The sequence below is a fragment of the Podarcis vaucheri genome (genome assembly GCF_965113315.1).
Source record: "Podarcis vaucheri genome assembly, chromosome: 6".
Taxonomy (NCBI): Eukaryota; Metazoa; Chordata; class Lepidosauria; order Squamata; family Lacertidae; genus Podarcis; species Podarcis vaucheri.
The window spans coordinates 45,534,766-45,554,914 of NC_138764.1; the positions used below are offsets into that span (position 1 = coordinate 45,534,766).

Sequence of the window (20,149 nt, forward strand, 5' to 3'; positions counted from 1 at the left end):
TTCCTTTCCCTGCTGCTTTCTGTTATATGCCCAGGGCTTAGACCGCTCCAATTCCTGGGTAAACACTGGTGCTCCAAAAGCTGCCCCATGGGGATCCAACCCCAGTCCAAGTGCAGAGACTACACAGGTGGTGTCTACATTAGAGCTTTCTTCTTGCCTTGGCTAATATTACCTTATAGAACATCTTATCCCCCCAAGTTTACACTGTGGTCTTCTTGACTTGCCTTTATCTATTTTGAAGAGCTCCATGTCCTCATTCCCAACCCCCACCACCACCACACTGCATGAAAAACCACCCACTTGCCACCACTGTTTGTCCTCGCTTTGTATTTCAGTTGTTTTGGGGTTTGTGAAATGATGATGCTATATAATTTAATTTCCTTTTCCCCTTTCTTTATAATCTACCTCTACAAAAGTTCTGAATGTTAGGTGACACATATTCCTAATGGAAACATGTACAAAGAATCCCCTTCCCCAATTATAAGTTGTTGTTGTTTTGGTAACATGCCACTTTTCCTTTTTACCATTTTCATAATGCATTTTTCTTCCTCATCCACCCCTCCTCCTTTTGTCATGTGAATAGGTGACTGCAATTAAAACAGCATTGTTGTATATGTTAGATCTTAATCTCAGCTAATAACATTTGGATACTGTGGGGGGTGTCATAAGAGATACCTTTATTGCAAAGTATGAAATGTGTAGGGTCTTGACACTATAACCTTAGCTGCTTACTTCTTAACACTGCATGATTATTGATTTATTGGATATTTGTACCAACAAATGATTGGGTTGAAGTCAGTTGAACATACCTCTCAGCTTTATCTACAAAAGCAAAACAACATTTTTCAACCCCAAACAAATCTGATAGAAATGAACATCATTCTAGTCAAAAAGCCGTCAAAATTAAAACCAGATTTAAGAATCAAAAAAGTCACGTTTAGTGCAATAACCATTGGTATTGGATTATACTTTGGAGGTAAGAACCCCACATTTGTTTAAGCTGGAAGGAATGGCGCTGATATCTTAAAGTATACTGCTTTCTTAATATACACGTCAACAGACTATAATGCTGCTACACACCAGTTTCATGCTTTGCAACAATACATACCTTTATGCAAAAACTTTGCACTTGATTATTGCATTTGAGACTTTGTAAGCCATGGCTCATGAAGTCAGGGTCAAGCTCCCCTACTCTCCCCTCTTCTCCTCATGCTGCATGACAGCTTTGGTGTAAAAATCCTGGTTTTTGCATCAAAACTGAGGAACTCTGTCTTAATGTCAGTTAACGAACAAGGAAAATAAGCCGGAATTAGATCATATCCTGACTTAGATCCGATTTGTTAATGAACATTAAACCAGAATTCCACAATGTGGATTGGATGGAGGTGGAGGGGAAGGATGCTTGGCCCCTGCACTCATTCCCAGCTTCATAAATCTTGACTTATGATTCCTCAAATGATTGTCCGGACTGGGCCTTTATTTGACGAGATGCACAAAAGAATTTGATACCTGGATGTTTCTGTTTACTTTGTTGATGTGCGTAGCCCCCAAACTGCAAATGTCACCCGCAACCAACTTTAATGTGCTGTCATCATTCATTCATTTCCCACTCTGTAGGCTACAGACCGAAGTTGTAATCGTATGTCTTCGCACACAGAGACGTCAAGTTTCTTACAAACATTAACAGGACGGTTGCCAACTAAAAAGGTAGATTTTAGTGAAGACAATTTAAACATTGTATGGAAGGCAGGGAAGTTTTAAGTCATTATAAACCATTAAAGCCATCACACTTTAGTGGGTTCCCTGCCTTTGTGTCTTGATTTTGAGAGTGCTGAGTCAGCTTAGAGCCAAGGTTGCTCAGTTCTTCTTAAACGCCTGGGCTTCAGGCTGTCATAAAATGTTTCAGAAGATCCACTTATGGTTTCAAAAGAGTTCCGCTCTCCAATTTTAAACAATGCTCTCAAGAATAGTACAAAGATTTAAGCAGGTGCGCAAGAAATGTGGGCTCTGCAGTGGCTCCCACTGGCCATTTTCTGTCTTGGTTTTTCATAAGTTTTGGAGCGAATAAATGAGAGCCAGAAAAAACTCCTGCCATCTTTTCCATCATCCTTCCCATTCATTCTTTACTTCTTCTAAGGGAGGGGAAGAGATAATAGCACTGCTAAACTTTTAGCCTGCTAGGAACCTCCCCAAGCAGGTCTTTTCCACCTACCGCAACGGAAGGTAGGGGAGGAACAAACAGGAGCTCCTTCCTGTCAAGTACCCTCCAGGGATGAACTGTTTCCCTCCTCTGCCTCCTATCTTCTTCCGGGAGGCTGTTTGTTCTTCAGAACTGTATCTTACATTTAGCTTCAGCAGCACTCTACCTACATGCCAAAGCATAAATTGCATTTTTAACACCTCTGAGGGAAGTGTTTGTTCTAATGTTGCAGGGGTCTCATGGTTTCATAGAATAACAGAATTGTAGAATTGGAAGGGGACCCTGAGGGTCATCTAGTCCAACTCCCTGCAATGCAGGAATCTCAACTAAATCATACATGTCAAATGGCCAGTCAACCTCTGCTGTTCTGTCTTATGCCCCTCTGGCAAGATCAAAATGAGAGAGAGGAGCATGTTGTCAGAAGCAACTGTGATAGCATGATTATGTTCACTCCAGCAGTGTCCCTCTCACCTCCCCCAGGCTTAGGAATAAACTACTTCCTTATGAAAGCCTGATTCAACAAAACAACAAAACATCCCTACATAATTAGCTGTCAATTATGCCCCTTTGTGGTGCCAAGATAAGAAAAACAAGAGGGAAGGCAACAATTCACGAACCAGAAGAGAGAAGCTAGTGATGATTTATTCAGCCAATGCCTTATGTTTATCATCTTTGCCAGAATCACAGAGCAAATTATAATTTGCTTTGATAAGGTATCATCCTGTGTACCGTAGAGATTCTCCTTTTCTTGATTCTGTTAAGAAAAGGCTAGGCAAAATGTTTAAAACTAAAGCAAGCATTTTGAGGGAAAGAGGGTGATTTTTTTTAAAAAAAACAGCAACACTGATAATAAAATTCTGGACCAAGGTGATGTGAAATATTTCTCACACACAGTACACACTGTGGTCTGATGTTGTTCCCCAAGTATTTCATCAAAGCACATTTACCATTGCTGTTCCCTTCACACTCATTGTTTTGCTTACTCTCATCCTTCACTGTGACTGTGTTCGGACATAAACGCTTAACCATGATTTAGCTTTATGAGAATGAGCTTGGCCTCCCCCTGGACTCTCCACTTCTCCACTATACCTGTGAAGAGGAGACTAGAAGCTTCCACTTTTTAGATTAAGTACAGTTTAATACATCATTCAAACCTTAAACTGGTTAATCTTAACTATGGTTAGGGAAAAGAAGCCAACTTCATATTTGTTTCTATCAACCATAGTTAAGACTTAACCACAGTTCATCCATGTTAGAATGACACAACAAGCTTTGCTTAATTATAATAATAAAAAACAGAATCAAAAACTTCCAGATTCCTCTATATATCTGCATTGGGGAAGGAGAGAGGGATCATATGAGCTAAGGGAAGCTAGACTTGTTCTCTTAAGTCTAATAATGCTTTAGTATTATGTCCACACCAACCCTGTGTGTCCATTGTTACTGTTGTGGTTTTTTTTAATGGATTGTGTGTTTGAAAATTGTCATGCAACTGATACCGAATGTGAATTTGAATCTGGCTAGCTTTTTCATGAAGAACTGGCCTTACAGTGGGTTGTCTGCAGTGGGAGTGTACGGGAGGCAGCTCTCCAGCAAGCGTGGTTCTTCTTCGAACTTATGGTAAGAGAACAAGGAAATCTGCTTCATTTTCTCTCTCTCCTGTTTCACCTTAATTCCACTGATTTCCCAGGTGCTTGTGCTAGTGCAACGCTTGAAATGCCCTTGAATAATTCCGCTAGGTAGTGTGAATTAGAGATGAGACAGGACCTTGGAGGGGAGGGTGGCAGACGGCTTCTCAAAAACAGTTTTGCAGAATCCCCTCAGTGATGAGAAGGGGCTCAGAGGAGTGTAGAGAAATGTTTGTGGGGGCATCCCCATTGCGAAGGCAGCTGTGAGAATGCTCCATGACTTGGCCTTCTGTGCTGCAGCCATTTCGTTCAGGGTGCTGTGGGTGATGGTGGTCAGCATGGTTAGGTGCCACCAAGAACTACATTCCAGGAGGGGGCCTATTGCCCAGCCCCTGTTATCCACTATCTGTTTATGTTCACTTGTTTCCCCCCGAGTGGGCAGTGCCATGAGCCTTCATCTTCCTTCTGGCCAATGCTTCAGATTGGGCCCAGAGTGAGAGGAGGAGTGAATGGGGAGCAGTGACGGTGGTGGTGAGAAGAAAGGCCACTCAGGAAGGAGATACCACTGAAAGCCTCTTATTCAAGGGCTCCGCAAAATTTGGATCCAGCACCGGTTTCATTGCTCACTCTTGCATTGTGGCAAGGCAGGGAACAGGTCTTTTGATTGTCTATGTGGGGCTTTGACTTCACCATGTAGGAAGTTTGCCTTACACTGAGTCAGACCTTTGGTCTATCTAGCTCAGTATTGCATACACTGACTGGCAGCAGTTCTCCAGGATTCCAGACTGGGTACATGCCAAGCCCTAGCTGGGGATACTGGGGATTAAACCTGGGACCTTCTGCATGCAAATGGGATGCTGTACCCTTGAGCTATGGCCCTAGTTACTGTGTAAGAAGAAATAAAAAGGGAAAGCATAGCTCAGAAGACGCAGCAGCAGCTTGGGCTGGGAGCAGGCACACGCACAAAAAGGAAATTTGAAAGGAGAGGACAGGATGTATTTTGCCCCACTTGAAACACCAGGAAATGTTTAGAGGTGAAAATTCTGCCCCTCACCAAACAGGATGGATCTGTAGCTATTGCTGTGACTGGTTTGTGTTAAAGAAAGGCATCAAATCACAGTGCTTTCTATCCATGGCTGATTTTTTTTTTCTCCCCACCCTCTCCCCTTGCAACTGACTGCAACTTATAATATATGTTCCCTCCAGGTAAAAAGTATGGTGCATCATTTGTATTTTGCTGACAAACTCGATGCTCCAAGGAAGAATCGTTTTCCGGAGCGCTTCATGGATGACATAGCTGCTCTGGTCAGCACAATTGCCAGTGATATAGTCTCCCGGTTTCAGAAGGTAATGGAAGAAGTTCAGCCGGGCTCTTGTCAAAATTTTAACCGCTGATTCTGAACGATAACTTCCAGATGATGCAAGACAGATTCTTGGATGAGGGCCTTAGCATGAAGCCTCAGTGTTTATCTCTGTTCCTTTCCTTTCATTCCCTTCTGCCCCACCCCAATGTAGGATGCTGAAATGATTGAAAGGCTCAACACTAGCTTAGCCTTCTTCCTAAACGATCTACTCACTGTTATGGACAGAGGATTTGTCTTCAGCCTTACTAAGGTGTACTACAAACAGGTAAAGTCTCCGGATAAAAAAGAGGTGGGGATGAGGTGAAAGCGGAGAATCTTTGGAGACTGCAGCAGGGAAGGGGAAAGAAGGAGGGTAGGAGCAGAAGGAAAGTTCATCTCTGGAGCAGAATTCGTAAGAGCATGACTGGTGGAGTGACAGGAGCTTCACTTTCAGTTGTCAATTTGAGGCTGGTTCAATGGCATTTTCAGGGGAGGCCAGGGCACTGGGCCGGTTTGACATCTGATGGGAGGGCATTCTACAGAATGGGTGGTGCGACTACCAAAATATCTTCTGTCTGGTTTTCTGTAGCTTCACTTCTCTCAGTGAAGGAACCACCAAAAGGCCCTTGGAGCTGGACCTCAGTGTCTGGGCTGAACAATGGGGGTGGAGATGCTCCTTCTGGTATACAGGGCTGAAACTGTGTAGGGCTTTAAAGGTCAGCACCAACACTTTGAATTGTGCTCAGAAATGTACTGGGAACCAATGTAGGTCTTTTAGGGCGTGTTATGTGGTCCTTGTGGCTGCTGCCAGTCATCAGTCTAGCAGGATTAAGTGTAGCTGTAATTTCTGTGTGGCAGTGGCTTCTTGTGGCCTGTAACTCTTTAGCTGTGCTTTCCCCGTCTTTACAAGGTGTCATCCAAGCTTTATTCCTTACCCAACCCGAGCACCCTTGTTTCCTTGAGGTTGGATTTCCTCCGCATCGTCTGCAGCCATGAACACTACGTTACTCTGAATTTACCATGTAGCCTGTTGACACCCCCGGCATCCCCGTCACCTTCCGTGTCTTCCGCAACATCTCAGGTGAGCAGGGTGCCTAGAAAAGACATTGCTTGCCTTGTGGGAAGAACAACCCAGTGAGTGGTGGCAGCACTTGTAGAATGGGGTACCTTTTCCAAGTATTGTTCTGCTTTGAATGTAGGTTATCCTTTGGTGCTCATTTGTGTAATCAGCATCCAGACTGACTGAGGAAAGTGCTTTAAATTATATGGGTGCTGGACAACCAGGAGAATAGAGAGTCTCCTAGGGAAAGGCAAGCACCATTTTTGCACATAGCACCTCTGTCTTTACTGGATAAAGCCAGCCAGATTGACTGGCAGAGAACTAGATGGTAGAGCACTCACCAAGCATCCTAAGGTCAGTGTCCACCACGATAATTAAGAGCCAGTCACCTTTTGCCACTTGTGGTTGTCGTGTCCCGTTGTGATCAACTATTGGGTAAGAAGAAGAAGACAGATTTACTCTTATTATAAGCCTTGCACTTAAAAACAATCATTATTTTTTACAGAAAATAGAGGGAATTTGTCTCCTGTGGTTGTTGCAACATACATGCTCTATGCAAAATGCTGTAGAGCTTAGATAATTCCAATTTTTGAAAGACTGTGAACCGCGTGCAATTCATGACCAAGCTTACCTGTTACATACAAATTAAATAAGGTGAACGGAAAGCAAATCTATATTGCACATTTTAATACCGCACATTATTGGAACAGTAAAACGTAACTCACAGCAGGTATACTATATGTACTGAAGATAATTTAAGCTGTGTGTAACTGTGTATACTGCTTGTATATTTCATGCTCCTTGACTTTGTATTTAAGTTGTTAGGAGGAGGAGGAGGATGGAAAAAACTTTATCATAGGGATGTGATTCTATATTCAGAGGTGTAGCTCATGAATTGGGAAAATTCTGGCTTCACTTACTGGAAATACAGAAAAATAGAGAGCAGTGTTTGTGAGAGCTTAGCAAAGTGCATGTGGAATCTTTCGGAGTTCTGTAAATAAAAGTCTTAAGTATGTTATACAAGACTCTTGTTTACGGTTGCTCCAGCCACATTTATAGGATTACCAAATGGTCTGTTCATAAAATGTAACCTGTCCGGAGGACAATGCAGTCGACACGTTGCAGTCTGAAATACATACAGTAAAACTTAACAAATGTTTCCATAACAGAGTTCTGGTTTCTCGACAAACGTCCAGGACCAGAAGATTGCAAATATGTTTGAACTGTCCGTGCCTTTCCGCCAGCAGCACTACTTGTCAGGCCTGGTGCTTACTGAGCTGACTGTCATTTTAGATCCTGACGCAGAAGGGTGAGTTTTACAATTCTTTTGGGCGGGATGGAATAATTCAAAGGAGATCTAATGTTTCACAAGCAGAATTCTGCCTTAGGCAGGGCTGCGTTCAAATGTGATATTAGAGGGAAAAGGAAGGAAACAGGTTCTTCCGCAAGTCCCAGCTGCTCTCCAGATCAGCACCTCTGCTTTGATTGCTATCCAAAGATATTTCCTACCAGAGCAGCCTTTTTATATCAGTATTATGAGGCAGCCATGTATATACAGGGTGAGAGCGTGGGCTTCTCCATAAACATAGTCACTTTCATGGTGTTCCATCTACCACAAGATTGAATTCAGTGCTAGTTCTACTGAGCATAGACCCACTGAAGCTGATGGACATGGCTAATTTAGGTTTATTAATTTCAGCAGGTTACAACCCATAGAGTCAATGAGAACCCTATTGATGCATGGAGCTCTGGATCACAGCCAAAGCATGGTAGTACTAATATTTGATTGCCAAAGACCTGGACACTAATTTCCGCTTTGAAACTAATTGTGTTCATGCAGGTTATTAAAAATCCAACCGTTTCCGTTAACCCCAGCTACACAGGGGTGTGTGGTCCCTGCCCTCAAATCTGCAGGCAGATTTGCAACTCTGTAATTGGCTTACATTTATGTTATAGATAACCCCATCTGGCAAATAGGTGGTCTGTGTTTTTAACGTCGTTTCCGATTTTCCAGGCAGCCTGTTGTAGTGCCTTGTAAATAAAAGCACCTCTTTGCATGTGTGTAGTCTCCATCACGTGGATATTTAGGTTGCAAGCCGCATTTCCAGATCATCACAAGTTGTGGTGGCCACCAGGGACTCTGGATGCAGCAACTAAGGCAAAGATGCAGAAGTCTGATAAGAAATTTACAAAATGGAGCAAAGAGGCAGGAAGTGTTAAGGGAGCCATAGCAACCATGTATAGCTGGCAGGAGAAAAAGAAACAGTAGGGGCATCTATAAGCAGCCCCTGCTCCCATTGACTGGGCTTTGGGGGAACTACCATCGGTCGTCCTTCTGCTTATTGACCCATTACTTTCACTATGCCAGTTGACTGAAAAGCATTTGCTCCATTGATCTGTGTGGAGACAGGAGAGAAGCATCTGTAAAACTGGTTCACACCTTCAGCTGCTGCAAAGGTGGTAGGAGCTAAATACACGTTTGAGGGCCACTTGGCTAATGTTAAAGGGTTTGCATATGAACAAATCCTGTTTCAGTGGTTAAACCAGGGGCCGTGAAATTGCCATCTCCATGACCATGATTCATTTACCACTTTACTGCAGGTGACAAAACGCTGGCATCTTTTAATACAGGTGTGCAACTGTAAGACACACTGCACACACAGACAAATGCGGTATCAGTAAGCGTGTTGGTGTAGGTGTGTGTTTACCAAGTCTTATCTGCTCTAAAACTATTAACTAATCCTTCCAACCCTACTCGTATCTTAACAGTTTGTTTGGATTGCATAAGAAAGTCATCAACTTGGTACACAACTTGCTGTCCAGCCATGACTCCGACCCACGGTACTCTGACCCACAGGTAAAGGCCCGGGTGGCTACACTGTACCTGCCTCTGATTGGTGTGATCATGGAGAGTGTGCCCCAGCTGTATGATTTCACAGGTATTTCGTATGCTTTTTTCCCCCTTTTGCATTAAGAAAAATGGCAGATTAACTGCCAGACATGTTGTGCTGCTGCCTGAGTGCTGTCTTTCACTTGAACAAGTAACTTAAAACAAACAAACAAATCAAGGGATTCCTAAGTGACATCCAGGAAATGAGTCCTTAAATCTTCAGGTGTTTGCATCAGCAATCAAATTTTGCACGTAGTCCCAAAGCTACACAGAACAGGATGTGTGCCAATGTCTTCTCCACTGACCTGTTGCTATCTCATGTTGAGTTCTTACTTATTTTATTTAAAAAGTTTCTAACACACACACCCCTTTTCATCAAAATGTAATGTCAAGTTGGAAATACAGTCACATCAGTAATAAAGCACAACAAAAATAAAACCCACAGCAATTGAGCTTTAATGGCAGATGCAGTCAGATCTGGGCCAATTAATCAGATCCTCTCAAAGCCTTGCTGAAAAAGATATTTAGTGGATAGTGGGCCTCATACAAGATGATAATTGATTGGGCTCACTGACTGAAACGTTGGGTTTGTCTGTACACCAGTATTTTAACAGTCTGAGAGTACAAGATACAGTTCTGCTGTTTAAGCTAAGCACACCTAACCTTATAAATTTTCTGTATGGAATCGGTGTTGGTCCCAGATTTTGAAAGGCCCTTGAGCAAGAAGTCCACTTTCCTGCCACTGTGTCCATTCCCTTAGATCTCTGGGCCCAGTTTGTATCATAGCCCAGGAGTATACTTTTCCTTCTCCTTGCTCTTGTTACTGTTGGCATGCCTGAGGAGGCCAGGGGAACAGGCAACAGCAACGAGGAAGAGGAGGGGAACTAGGGATCTCTAGGGGTCACAGTGGGGCACCAGCTAGAATGTAAGCCTTGGCAGTTGCCTGACAATACCAACTCCTGACAACAAACCTACAGTGGTGGAGTGCATAGAAGGAGGCAGGTTCATATGTTTCCCCTGGCAAACTGTTTGCATGGTTGATATCCTGAATCTGGGGAAAGAGGCAATGCTACACTTACATCCAGATAATTTATGAGTGTACCTTGAACATAGCTTTGCTTGCTTGCTTGCAGTCCAGTGTGAAAGGCGTTATTACTGCTTAGCCTCCAAGTTAAACAATACTTAAGGGACACATTTGGGAGGGTGGTAGCGGATTGGGATAGCCTTGTTGCTGTGGTGCTTCATTGGGACTGGCTTGTTTCTCTACAGAAAACCACAACCAGCGTGGACGGCCAAGCTGCACAGCAATGGAGGACTATGAGAGCGAGGGTGGAAGCATGATAAGCCAGACGGTTGCCATGGCTATTGCAGGAACCTCCGTCCCGCAACTCACCCGCCCCAGCAGTTTTCTCCTAACGTCATCGGTACAGAGAAGTGTTTTTTCCCTCTAGAACGCCCGTGAACAGACAAATGTGCATGTCCCGTGTTTGCAAGGCAGCAAGAGTGGGTGGCAGTCCTGATCACAGAACAGATGGCACTACTCTCTCTTGGAACATAGAGGGTGGGTGGGAGGAGGTGACGGATAGATTGCGCTGCAGCAAAATTATCTCTGTTCCTGGGAGATAGTGGTGTAATAATAAACTCTTTGGCTGCACATCAAGATTTAAAACCTCGCTTCTCCATTGTGAAACACATGTGGGGGGAAATGTATTTTTAGTTAAAATTCAGAGGACTTGCATTAGGCCTGTTCAAACAGTTTGAGTATTTTGGTGGCTACTGATGTCTATCCTGTGTGGATATTGTGTGCTCCTTTAGATGGCTTAGCATTTTATATTTGTTTTTTTTTAAAAAAAAATCTTGTGTGTTTTATACTTCATTATTGCAAATCACTTCGGGATAGCAGTGTGAAGCAATGGTTTAAATGTAGCAAACTAACTAAACTATTTAATTAATTAATTTTAAATGTATTTCTATTCCATTTTTAAATATATTTCTTAAGAAAGCAGATGATGATAGATAGATAGATAGATAGATAGATAGATAGATAGATAGAATTGAAGTGATATATAGTTCACAGTGATCCAATTCATGGCTATGCCAGTACTTGAAATCAGTGTAATAATTATAATAATGTTATTATTTATATAATTTGGCTGCCCCATAGAATATTTAAAGCACAATAAAACATACAAATAATAATTAATAGTTAAAATAAATTCAACCAGACTCCTTCCAGAAGAACAGAAGAGTAGCTGGTTGAGTAATATTCCAAGCAAAAGAAGTGGTCCTGATTCTAACTAATTCTTCCTGTGCCTTCAGACAAATAGGCAGCATTCAACATTTTCAGCCGAGTCAAGTCGGAACCTTCTGATCTGCCTCTTGTGGGTCCTGAAGAACGCTGATGAAAGTGTCCTACAAAAATGGTTCACGGACCTTTCTGTGCTGCAGCTTAATCGTTTACTGGATTTGCTCTACCTCTGTGTTTCTTGCTTCGAATACAAGGTATAGTAGCAGCAAGACAATTACGCTCATGTTTTTCAGAGAAGTGAAGCGGTACAGGCAGAAAGCAGTGTACATGTGTCCGATTGATGCGCGATCATGCACATGCTCGTCGCTGCCAGCCTAGAAGTGGCCGGAAAATGGGGCAGGGCGAGGTAGGCTTATTCATGCTCCGCCAACATGTGCAGGGGTCAGGAACAGCACCCTCACACAAAATGGTTGCCGCTGAATTCAGAACCACACAACCATTACTCAGTTAAAAGTAGATCTTCTAACAATGTTTCCTTCGTGTTTCTCACCCTTTAAGTCTCCACCAAACCAAATTCCCATCAGAAAGGGAAACTAAATTCCTGTTTTCGAGCTTCTGGAGTCTTTGCCCTGCTTTGCTCAGCATACAATCCTTGCTTGGGATTGTACCCACTGAACATTCTTGAGAGCCAATGAGTTAGTACCATCTCCTCCCTGTTTGCTCGGAAGGGTCTTTCTCTGCTTTGCTGAAGGAACAACTGATTGATTCAAATTTCTCCATGATTCACAGTTCTCTAGTTAGCCAAGGATAGGCAAGAAAGCAAACGTAGGATGATTCAGCACTACCAGTGCTATTTTTCTAGGGAAATGAGGTGCCGGAACTTACCATGAATGCTTCCCTCATTCTTTTAGAATGACAGTGGTGTCCCACCTCAGAAGTGCCAGAACTGAGTTCCGGCAAGTTCCGACTGAAAAAGAAGCCCTGAACGCTAGAAATATATACCACTTTGTAGCAAGTTTAACTGTCTTAGCTTCTCCCAAAAGAAAGATTAGAAGTAGAATTTGTGGATACTGCAAATTCTGTGTTAGATATAGGAAGCTGCCTAAATAATTTGCTTTATTTGTGTATTAAATTATAATGGGCTTTCTTTGTTTTTAAAAAGGGCTGACTCTTGTTTCATGTTCTGTCCTCTTTCTTGTGAACTGTTCAGGGTAAGAAAGTGTTTGAAAGAATGAACAGCCTGACGTTTAAGAAGTCAAAAGACATGAGAGCGAAGCTTGAAGAAGCTATACTTGGCAGCATCGGGGCGAGGCAAGAAATGGTACGGCGAAGCAGGGGACAGCTGGGTAAGTTGACGCTTTCCCCTGACAGAAGGGGCTGAAATGGGAGGCCCCTTCATGCACTGTGCTAAGGCAGCTTTGTGTGATGGACAGGGAGAGGGGCCACAGTCCTCCTGCAAGCATTGACCTCTGCAGTGACAAGCCAGGCCAAGCAAAGCAAATCTGCCTTGTTCAGGCTCAGGCTGAATGCCAGAAAGAGGCAGAGCTTGGATGTTGCTTCAGCAGCAGTCGACCTCCAACTGAGTCCTGTATAGGAGCAGTGATTCTGTCCGCTTTTCATGAAAGCTGCCCCATGCCAGCAGTCCTTTACTCTGACAGAGCAGGGGAAATATTGGTTGTACTGGGCCCTCTGCAGTGGAGGCCTCTGGAGTCAGTGATGCGACATTCCTTGATACTGAGCTAGTCTTGAATTTATGAATAGTAAACTATCCTGATAGTGTTAATGAGATATTACAGAACAAAGGTGGGGAACCTCAGACTCGAGGGCCAAATGTAGCTCTTCAAACCTGTATATTTGGCCCTCAAAGCTCTCTCCAGGTGATGCCCCGTTCAGGACCCTGGCTCTCACTGACCGCACTCCGCACTTCTTTGAGTGTCCTTGCATTTTGACGGTTCCTCTTACTACAGTGGTACCTCGGGTTAAGTACTTAATTCATTCCGGAGGTCCGTTCTTAACCTGAAACCTGAAGCACCACTTTAGCTAATGGGGCCTCCTGCTGCTGCTGCGCTGCCGGAGCATGATTTCTGTTCTCATCCTAAAGCAAAGTTCTTAACCTGAGGTAATATTTCTGGGTTAGCGGAGTCTGTAACCTGAAGCGTATGTAACCTGAAGCGTATGTAACCTGAGGTACCACTGTTTGGATGGAGGTGTGTATGTGTAAAACCAGTGTCTCTCCTCCACATTTTGTGTGCGTGTGACTGAAATGTAGCCTAATGTACAAAGGGAAATGTTACATCTGTTGTCCGGCTCCCTTTTTTCTCAGGCCCCTGGTCCACCCCTGGTGTGTGGCCCCTGGAAGGGTGTTTATGAAGGAATGTAGCCCTCCAGTTGAAAAAGGTTTCCTTCTCCTGTTTTGGTAGATAGTGTTGATTTACTCACACGTTTGCTTGGAAGCTGGTTCCTTTTCGTATTGAAAGGATTAGTCAACACTGATGATAATTAATTTTGAAGTGCAATAATCATTTAATGTGAGGTTAACCATTCATTGTGTGTGAAGGATGTAGTCATGATACCTCATTTAATTCATCAAACGCAGCAGTCAAAGATAAAAAAGTTAAAAGCAATTTTTTAAAACCTTTGCTTGGCAGAAAGAAGTCCTTCCGGGAGTGCCTTTGGAAGTCAAGAGAACCTGAGATGGAGAAAGGATATGACTCACTGGCGACAGAACACGGAAAAACTTGACAAGTAATGCTACCTTACCCATAATAATAATATAATAATAATAATTTATTATTCATACCCCGCCCATCTGGCTGGGTTTCCCCAGCCACTCTGGGCGGCTTCCAACAGAACACTAAAATACAATAACCTATTAAACATTAAAAGCTTCCCTAAACAGGGCTGCCTTCAGATGTCTTCTAAAAGTTTGGTAGTTATTTTTCTCTTTGACATCTGGTGGGAGGGCGTTCTACAGGGCTGGTGCCACTACCGAGAAGGCCCTCTGCCTGGTACCCAAACTTTTTAATGTTGAAATGGCCAGTTGGCCAAGATAGGGACTGCCTTGCTCCTTGCTCCTCACAGTATGAGCAGGTCTGGACCTGAACTGAGATAGGACTAACCTCATAAGAACACTGCTGTCACACACATGTGTTGTTTATTTAAAAGAAAAGGAGGTTGCAATCCTACACCCATTTCCCTGGTAGTAAGTGTCATTAAACTCAATGGGACTCGCTCCTGACTAGACTTGTATAGGATTGTGCTGTAAGGGAAGATGACCAATGCACTGATAAGACGGCTATAGGGTGCTTTAAGTTGCAGCCAAGAGTAACTAGGTGTAATTGCATGTGTGCCATCGGTCACTTACTCCATTAGAGCATTCTGGAGTTCTCCAAGCTGACTCCTCTCCTGCCCTAATCCATCACTTTGATTATTTTTCCCACATGTGCTGTGTTTTTAGAAGCCACAAACCAGCCAGGTACTGTAGCACTGGTGTACTGCTGTATTTAATTTTTTCCCCTGTTGTGCGTTTGTACTTTTGCTATTGCAATTCTGGCTTTTGGCGCTTGGCAGCAGCTTTGTATGCCTGCCTGTGACTTCAGTGGTTCCTTTTGTTGTACGAGTGCCTGCTGGGGTTTGAAATGGTTGGGGTGGGGTGTTGGTTAGGTGTAGGACTTACGGTTGCAGCTTTGCTTGGCATGCTTTTTGTCTTCTAATAAGGCTCTGAGTGCAGGTTTTGTTTGACTGAGGTGCTTTGCAGAAGGTCTGTGGGTTTGTTTGTTTTTTGCAACATGACGTGGCTGTGAAGTGTGAGGGGGTGTGTGTATATGCTGCTACAGGGTGTCCCTTTCCCCCCCATAGTGCTGGGCACATCTGAATTTTGGTGTGAAAATTGCAGTTCCCTGACAGTCCAATTAACATTACATCTTTTTGATGTAGTCTTAATTTGATCCCGGTAAAAATTCTGGAGGTGTTTGGTTAAAGGGTCCACCAGCCGAAATGCAAGAAGGTCACATGGCGTATAAACTGTAGGCAGGAATAAACTAGAGATCTGTAGATCTCCTTTTAAGAATTCTAGAGCACTCTCCTTTTCAAAGCCTTTGCAGCACCTGCAAGACCAGGACATTCACTGCCTTCTGTACAATTCAGTTTTGCCTAGCACAGTGTGAGTGTATGGACAGTGCCCTTAAAACAGATTTAGCCCGGGAGATGTTCATTCTTGTGCAAGATCTCAGTCCAGCCTGCTGATGCATCACCGTGTTTTGGGCTCCTGGACAGCTTTCTCCTTTTCTGCCAAAGGCTCTGTCCGGCTCAGAAATAAATGTGGTAAAATGTGGGAAAGGTGTGACTCCGTGGTAGTGCATATGCTTTGCATGTAGTAAGGTCCCAGGTACAAGCCCTGCCATCTCCAGGCTCTACAGAAGATTTCTCTTCATGTAAGGACTGCAATAGAAGTTGCCCTTGCACACCCACACACCCACACACCCCTAGAGGGAAGGAGGAGCTTGGTGCTCCTAGTAGGATTTTTAGCAGGCAGCTAGTATTGACCATAGCTGTCAACTTACAGATTTGAAAATAAGGGACCAGCAGCCAAAATAAGGGACCTGCAGCCTCACCTGTTCCAGGCACTCCAGTCTTCCTGTCCTCCTGCAGTCTGGTCAAACTCATGCTGTGGTAGCTTCGAGAACACTGTCCAACCAACTTTGTAACCAAAGGTTCAACTGAATAGAATCTGAATCACATGCACCACAAGGCCTATGCAGCCTCAACTTAAGATGGCTCCCTGGCCTGGCCTTGCACTGCAAAGTTTGTAGCAGCAAGTGCAACAAAATGGTGTCAAGCATTCAAAACGCCCCTCAGCTTGCATTAACTAGCCACACACAAGGCATGCAAGCTCCACCCCCCAATCGTTCTTAGACTTCTTATTGGGTGAGCAACACAGCCAAGCAACACAGTTGGAGCCTCCCTCCTCCCTGGCCAGCAGGGAGGGAGGGAGAGGAGCTGCTTCCTTTGAAATTTAAGGGACATCATTTAAGGGACATCCATCAATAAGGGACAGCAGCGGGACATAGCGCTGGAATAAGGGACAGTCCCTTCAAATAAGGGACACTTGACAGCTATGGTATTGACCAATTGAATTATTACTATTATTAGTTTATTATCATCCCCTGCCCATTTGGCTGGGTTGCCCCAGCCACTCTGGCCAGCTTCCAACACATACTACAGTGGAAGTCAAGTGGAATAATTAGGACTAAATTCCACTTTTCCAACAATGTGCCCCCGCCAACCACGCCAGTAAAAATGATGTTGGTTGGTCTATTGCTAGCAGTGCATATTGCCTGCTCCAGATTGGTGCACACAGTAGCATGTACTGCTACCATTTATGACAGATCATTGCCGGCTTTTGGGAAGCATGTATGGTGCATTATAGCACAGCAGGACATCAGCAGGACGTTTCATACATCACATAGACATTTCCACTGGTACCTACTACCTAGTAATGTTCGCCAGAAATTTATTCTCTTAGCGCCACCATGTGTTCACATCATAAAGTGCCATGCTGTCTTCACTGATGTAAAGATGAATAAAAAGATACTCATTTTCTTCAGTGTAGCCCTAGTTTCCCTTACCAAACTGTGTTTCTGTGGCACACTTTGTAATTTTAATCCTTTGGCTTTCATGAAGAAACAGTGGGCACCGTTAGCAGGGAAAGACCCTTTATGAAAGGGAGGATATATACAAATCGTGTTAGTTAGGATTCAAAGAACTACTTCAGTTGTGCCAACTCAGACATGTCCAGGAGGAGCCATAGATCATATATTTTTCATGGAAGAAAAATCTCTTGGTTTCTCGAGAGAAGAGGGCTTCCTGAGACCTTGTCTCTGTTTGCCCATCCAGTGGGCTATTTTTCTTTGAAGAGCTGTCCCATTCCACATCACAAAATGTTGTTGAAAGTCTCTTCTGTTTTAGTAGGCTTTTGCCTGGTAGCACAATAGGGACCCAAGCAACCTTCTGAATAGAAGTGGTTTGATAAGATTTGGGAGACCATAATTTCCTACAAACTTAGCAAGTGCAACAATCCCACTGAATTTTTTTTAACAGTGCAGTGGTTTCAGTTTATCTTCAAGCTTCTCATCAGATTCTTATAAAATACAAACACACACACACACACACACACACACACACACACACTATCTCAGCTGTTAACGTAACATCTCCTTAAGCAAGTGATGGGGAACCTGTGGTCCTTTGTATGTCAGTGGAACCCAACTCCCATAGGATCCAGCCACTGTGGCCAACAGTTAGGGATGATGGGAGTTGTAGTTCAACAACATTGGGAGTGCCATGGGTCCCCCACTGCTGTTTTTCTCTCACTGTACTCCCAAGCTTATCACGAACATGCTAATGTGGTTTCCTTTTTCTCTTTATCTTTTATTACTCTGCTCCTCATTTTGTTGCAAGCATTATTAACTTTATTTCATCTTAAAGTTCTTATATCATGTAAGACATTGGTCCATCCAGCCCAGTAATATCTGCTTTGATTGGCTTTGGATCTCTGGGATCACAGGCAGAGGCCCTTGACCATTGGCCATGTTGCCTGGGCTCTGATAGGCGCTGGAGTCTGATAACATCTGGAGGGCCAGAGATTCCCCATCCCTGCTTTTGTATTGAGCCTGTTTTTGGTGGTTCCTGCTGCTAAAGTGTTCTGTTAGAGCATGGTGATTATCTGATAAGCAATCTTATTTTTCCAGCTGCAACAAAAAGTTTCTTTTCCTCGCTTCTCCAAAGAAAATTTATTTTTAATGCTTTTTTAGATCACGGGCTGAGATAGAACACGAGGCTCTTATCGATGGCAACTTGGCAACGGAAGCAAATCTGATCATTTTGGATACTTTGGAGATAGTAGTCCAGGTGAGGATGATAAAGGCCATTTTACAACCTTCCCGGTGCTCTGAATGCCTGAAGAAGGGATAGTGAGCAAGACTAGCAATGCCCCCTGTAGAAAGTGTATTCTGAAGTGGCCATTCTCTCTCCATTGCACATGTTCCCTTTGCTGTGACCTCTGTCTGCAACAGCCCTAAAGCTGACTTCCTCTCTTTTTTCCATTGTCTTTGGTTACAGACAGTCTCTGTGACCGAGTCCAAGGAAAGCATTCTTGGCGGAGTGCTGAAGGTTCTTTTACACAGCATGGCTTGCAACCAGAGCGCTCTTTACCTGCAGCATTGCTTTGCTACGCAGAGGGCCTTGGTGTCAAAGGTGAGTGTCCTGAGGATGGGAGGGCAGCATGGAGTTACAATTTCACTTCAGTATTCAACTTGTTTTCTGATTTGGAAAGTGTTGGACCTCCACAGTGGTGGCCAGCAAACTGCGGCTGATGATGGCCTCCTTTACTGGGAGCGGGCGTGCAACTGGGTCAAGTTGAGCCCACGATGATTGTGGTGCAATTAATTCAACATTGTGTTGGTGTTTGGGGTGCAGCCACGACTGCTGAATGCTTGTCTCTCACGCTGTCCTTCTAGTTCCCAGAACTGCTCTTTGAAGAGGAGACGGAGCAGTGTGCAGACTTATGCCTCCGACTCCTGCGCCACTGTAGCAGTAGCATCGGCACCATACGCTCGCATGCCAGCGCCTCCCTGTACCTCCTCATGAGGCAGAACTTTGAGATTGGGAATGTAAGTATAGCACTGGGGTGGGAAAGCCCTTTTGCAGCCAAAGGGCCACATTTTCTTCTGGACAGCATTTTGAGAGCCGCATGCCAGTGGTGGGCAGGGTGAGAGGCAAAAGTGGGTGGAGCAACAAATCTAAATTTTAGATTTGTACAGTAGGCTAGCTTTTGCACACACTTGCACATCCCTTTCTGTCCTCCATCCAGACACAAGGACACATTCCATCCAAGCCAAAATATGCAGAGGGTGATGCAGGGCCAGTGAGGACCGGGGGCGGGGGAGTTTGGAGGACCAGATAGAGAGGGCTGGAGGGCCACATTGCTGCCTCAGGCCTGAAGATACCCACCTCTGGTATAGTGTTTCTGCAAGCATGGGGTGCAGTGCCTATCCAAACTGGTGCAAGAGAAGACAAGTGAGGAGCACTGATTTTTTGAGGGTCATATATTTTAAATCTGAATAGTCACACACGGACCAAAAGGCTTGTGTCGTCTTTAAAGGAGAACACTTTAATCTGGAGTTAAACAACTCAGCTATAAATTAATCATTTTGATGGATGGCGTTCTGGCCAGACCCCTTCAGGAAAATCAAATGTTTGGTGTACTTTTTGCTTTGGGACTGCGATGCCTATTAAGCTGGTGTTGTCACCTGACATTATTGGCACAGTAAAAATGTTTTGTTTGTTTGTTTCAGAACTTTGCCAGAGTGAAAATGCAGGTGACCATGTCACTCTCATCGTTAGTAGGAACATCTCAGAATTTTAATGAGGAGTTTCTGAGACGTTCTCTGAAAACCATTTTGACCTATGCTGAAGAGGACCTGGAACTAAGGGAAACAACGTTCCCTGATCAGGTTAGGAGGAATAGTACTTGACATAGATAAGTATGGGTTATTTTATTTCCTTAAGACCCACAATTTTCAGCTTACTTGCTTTTAGACTCAGTAGGATGTTGATCCATATTGGAATTCCTGATGATGCAAAACCTGAATGTGAACATGGAGTGATACATGAAAATGTAATCAGATGGGGGGGGCTTCAGGTCCCATAATCCTTGACCAATGGATGTGCTGACTGGGGCTGATGGGAGTTGAAGTCCAGCAACATCTGTGGGGCATCAG

General features: G+C 43.9%; 1 protein-coding gene and 1 long non-coding RNA gene across 14 annotated transcripts in view; one reads left to right on the plus strand and one right to left on the minus strand.

Annotated features, from left to right (window-relative positions):
- The window catches only part of DOCK7 (dedicator of cytokinesis 7), a 116,043-nt gene that overhangs the window by 71,832 nt on the left and 24,062 nt on the right, over window positions 1-20,149 (plus strand). For 5 of the 13 annotated variants that reach the window (XM_082228699.1, XM_082228703.1, XM_082228704.1 and 2 more), the window contains exons 23-39: window positions 35-127; window positions 1,618-1,707; window positions 3,725-3,820; window positions 5,035-5,175; window positions 5,344-5,457; window positions 6,082-6,252; window positions 7,401-7,540; window positions 9,001-9,170; window positions 10,391-10,545; window positions 11,441-11,623; window positions 12,580-12,715; window positions 14,018-14,114; window positions 14,827-14,844; window positions 18,182-18,278; window positions 18,489-18,623; window positions 18,887-19,039; window positions 19,724-19,882. In XM_082228699.1, the coding sequence (XP_082084825.1) occupies window positions 35-127; window positions 1,618-1,707; window positions 3,725-3,820; window positions 5,035-5,175; window positions 5,344-5,457; window positions 6,082-6,252; window positions 7,401-7,540; window positions 9,001-9,170; window positions 10,391-10,545; window positions 11,441-11,623; window positions 12,580-12,715; window positions 14,018-14,114; window positions 14,827-14,844; window positions 18,182-18,278; window positions 18,489-18,623; window positions 18,887-19,039; window positions 19,724-19,882 (2,148 nt within the window). The remainder of the gene's footprint in view (window positions 1-34; window positions 128-1,617; window positions 1,708-3,724; window positions 3,821-5,034; window positions 5,176-5,343; window positions 5,458-6,081; window positions 6,253-7,400; window positions 7,541-9,000; window positions 9,171-10,390; window positions 10,546-11,440; window positions 11,624-12,579; window positions 12,716-14,017; window positions 14,115-14,826; window positions 14,845-18,181; window positions 18,279-18,488; window positions 18,624-18,886; window positions 19,040-19,723; window positions 19,883-20,149) is intronic. The other 8 variants (XM_082228706.1, XM_082228708.1, XM_082228710.1 and 5 more) reach the window with 4 other exon arrangements.
- Window positions 15,130-18,175, minus strand: LOC309535591. The gene is made up of 2 exons (XR_014221309.1): window positions 16,512-18,175; window positions 15,130-15,926 (listed from the first exon to the last, which is right to left on the minus strand). It is a non-coding gene; the product is annotated as an uncharacterized lncRNA (long non-coding RNA).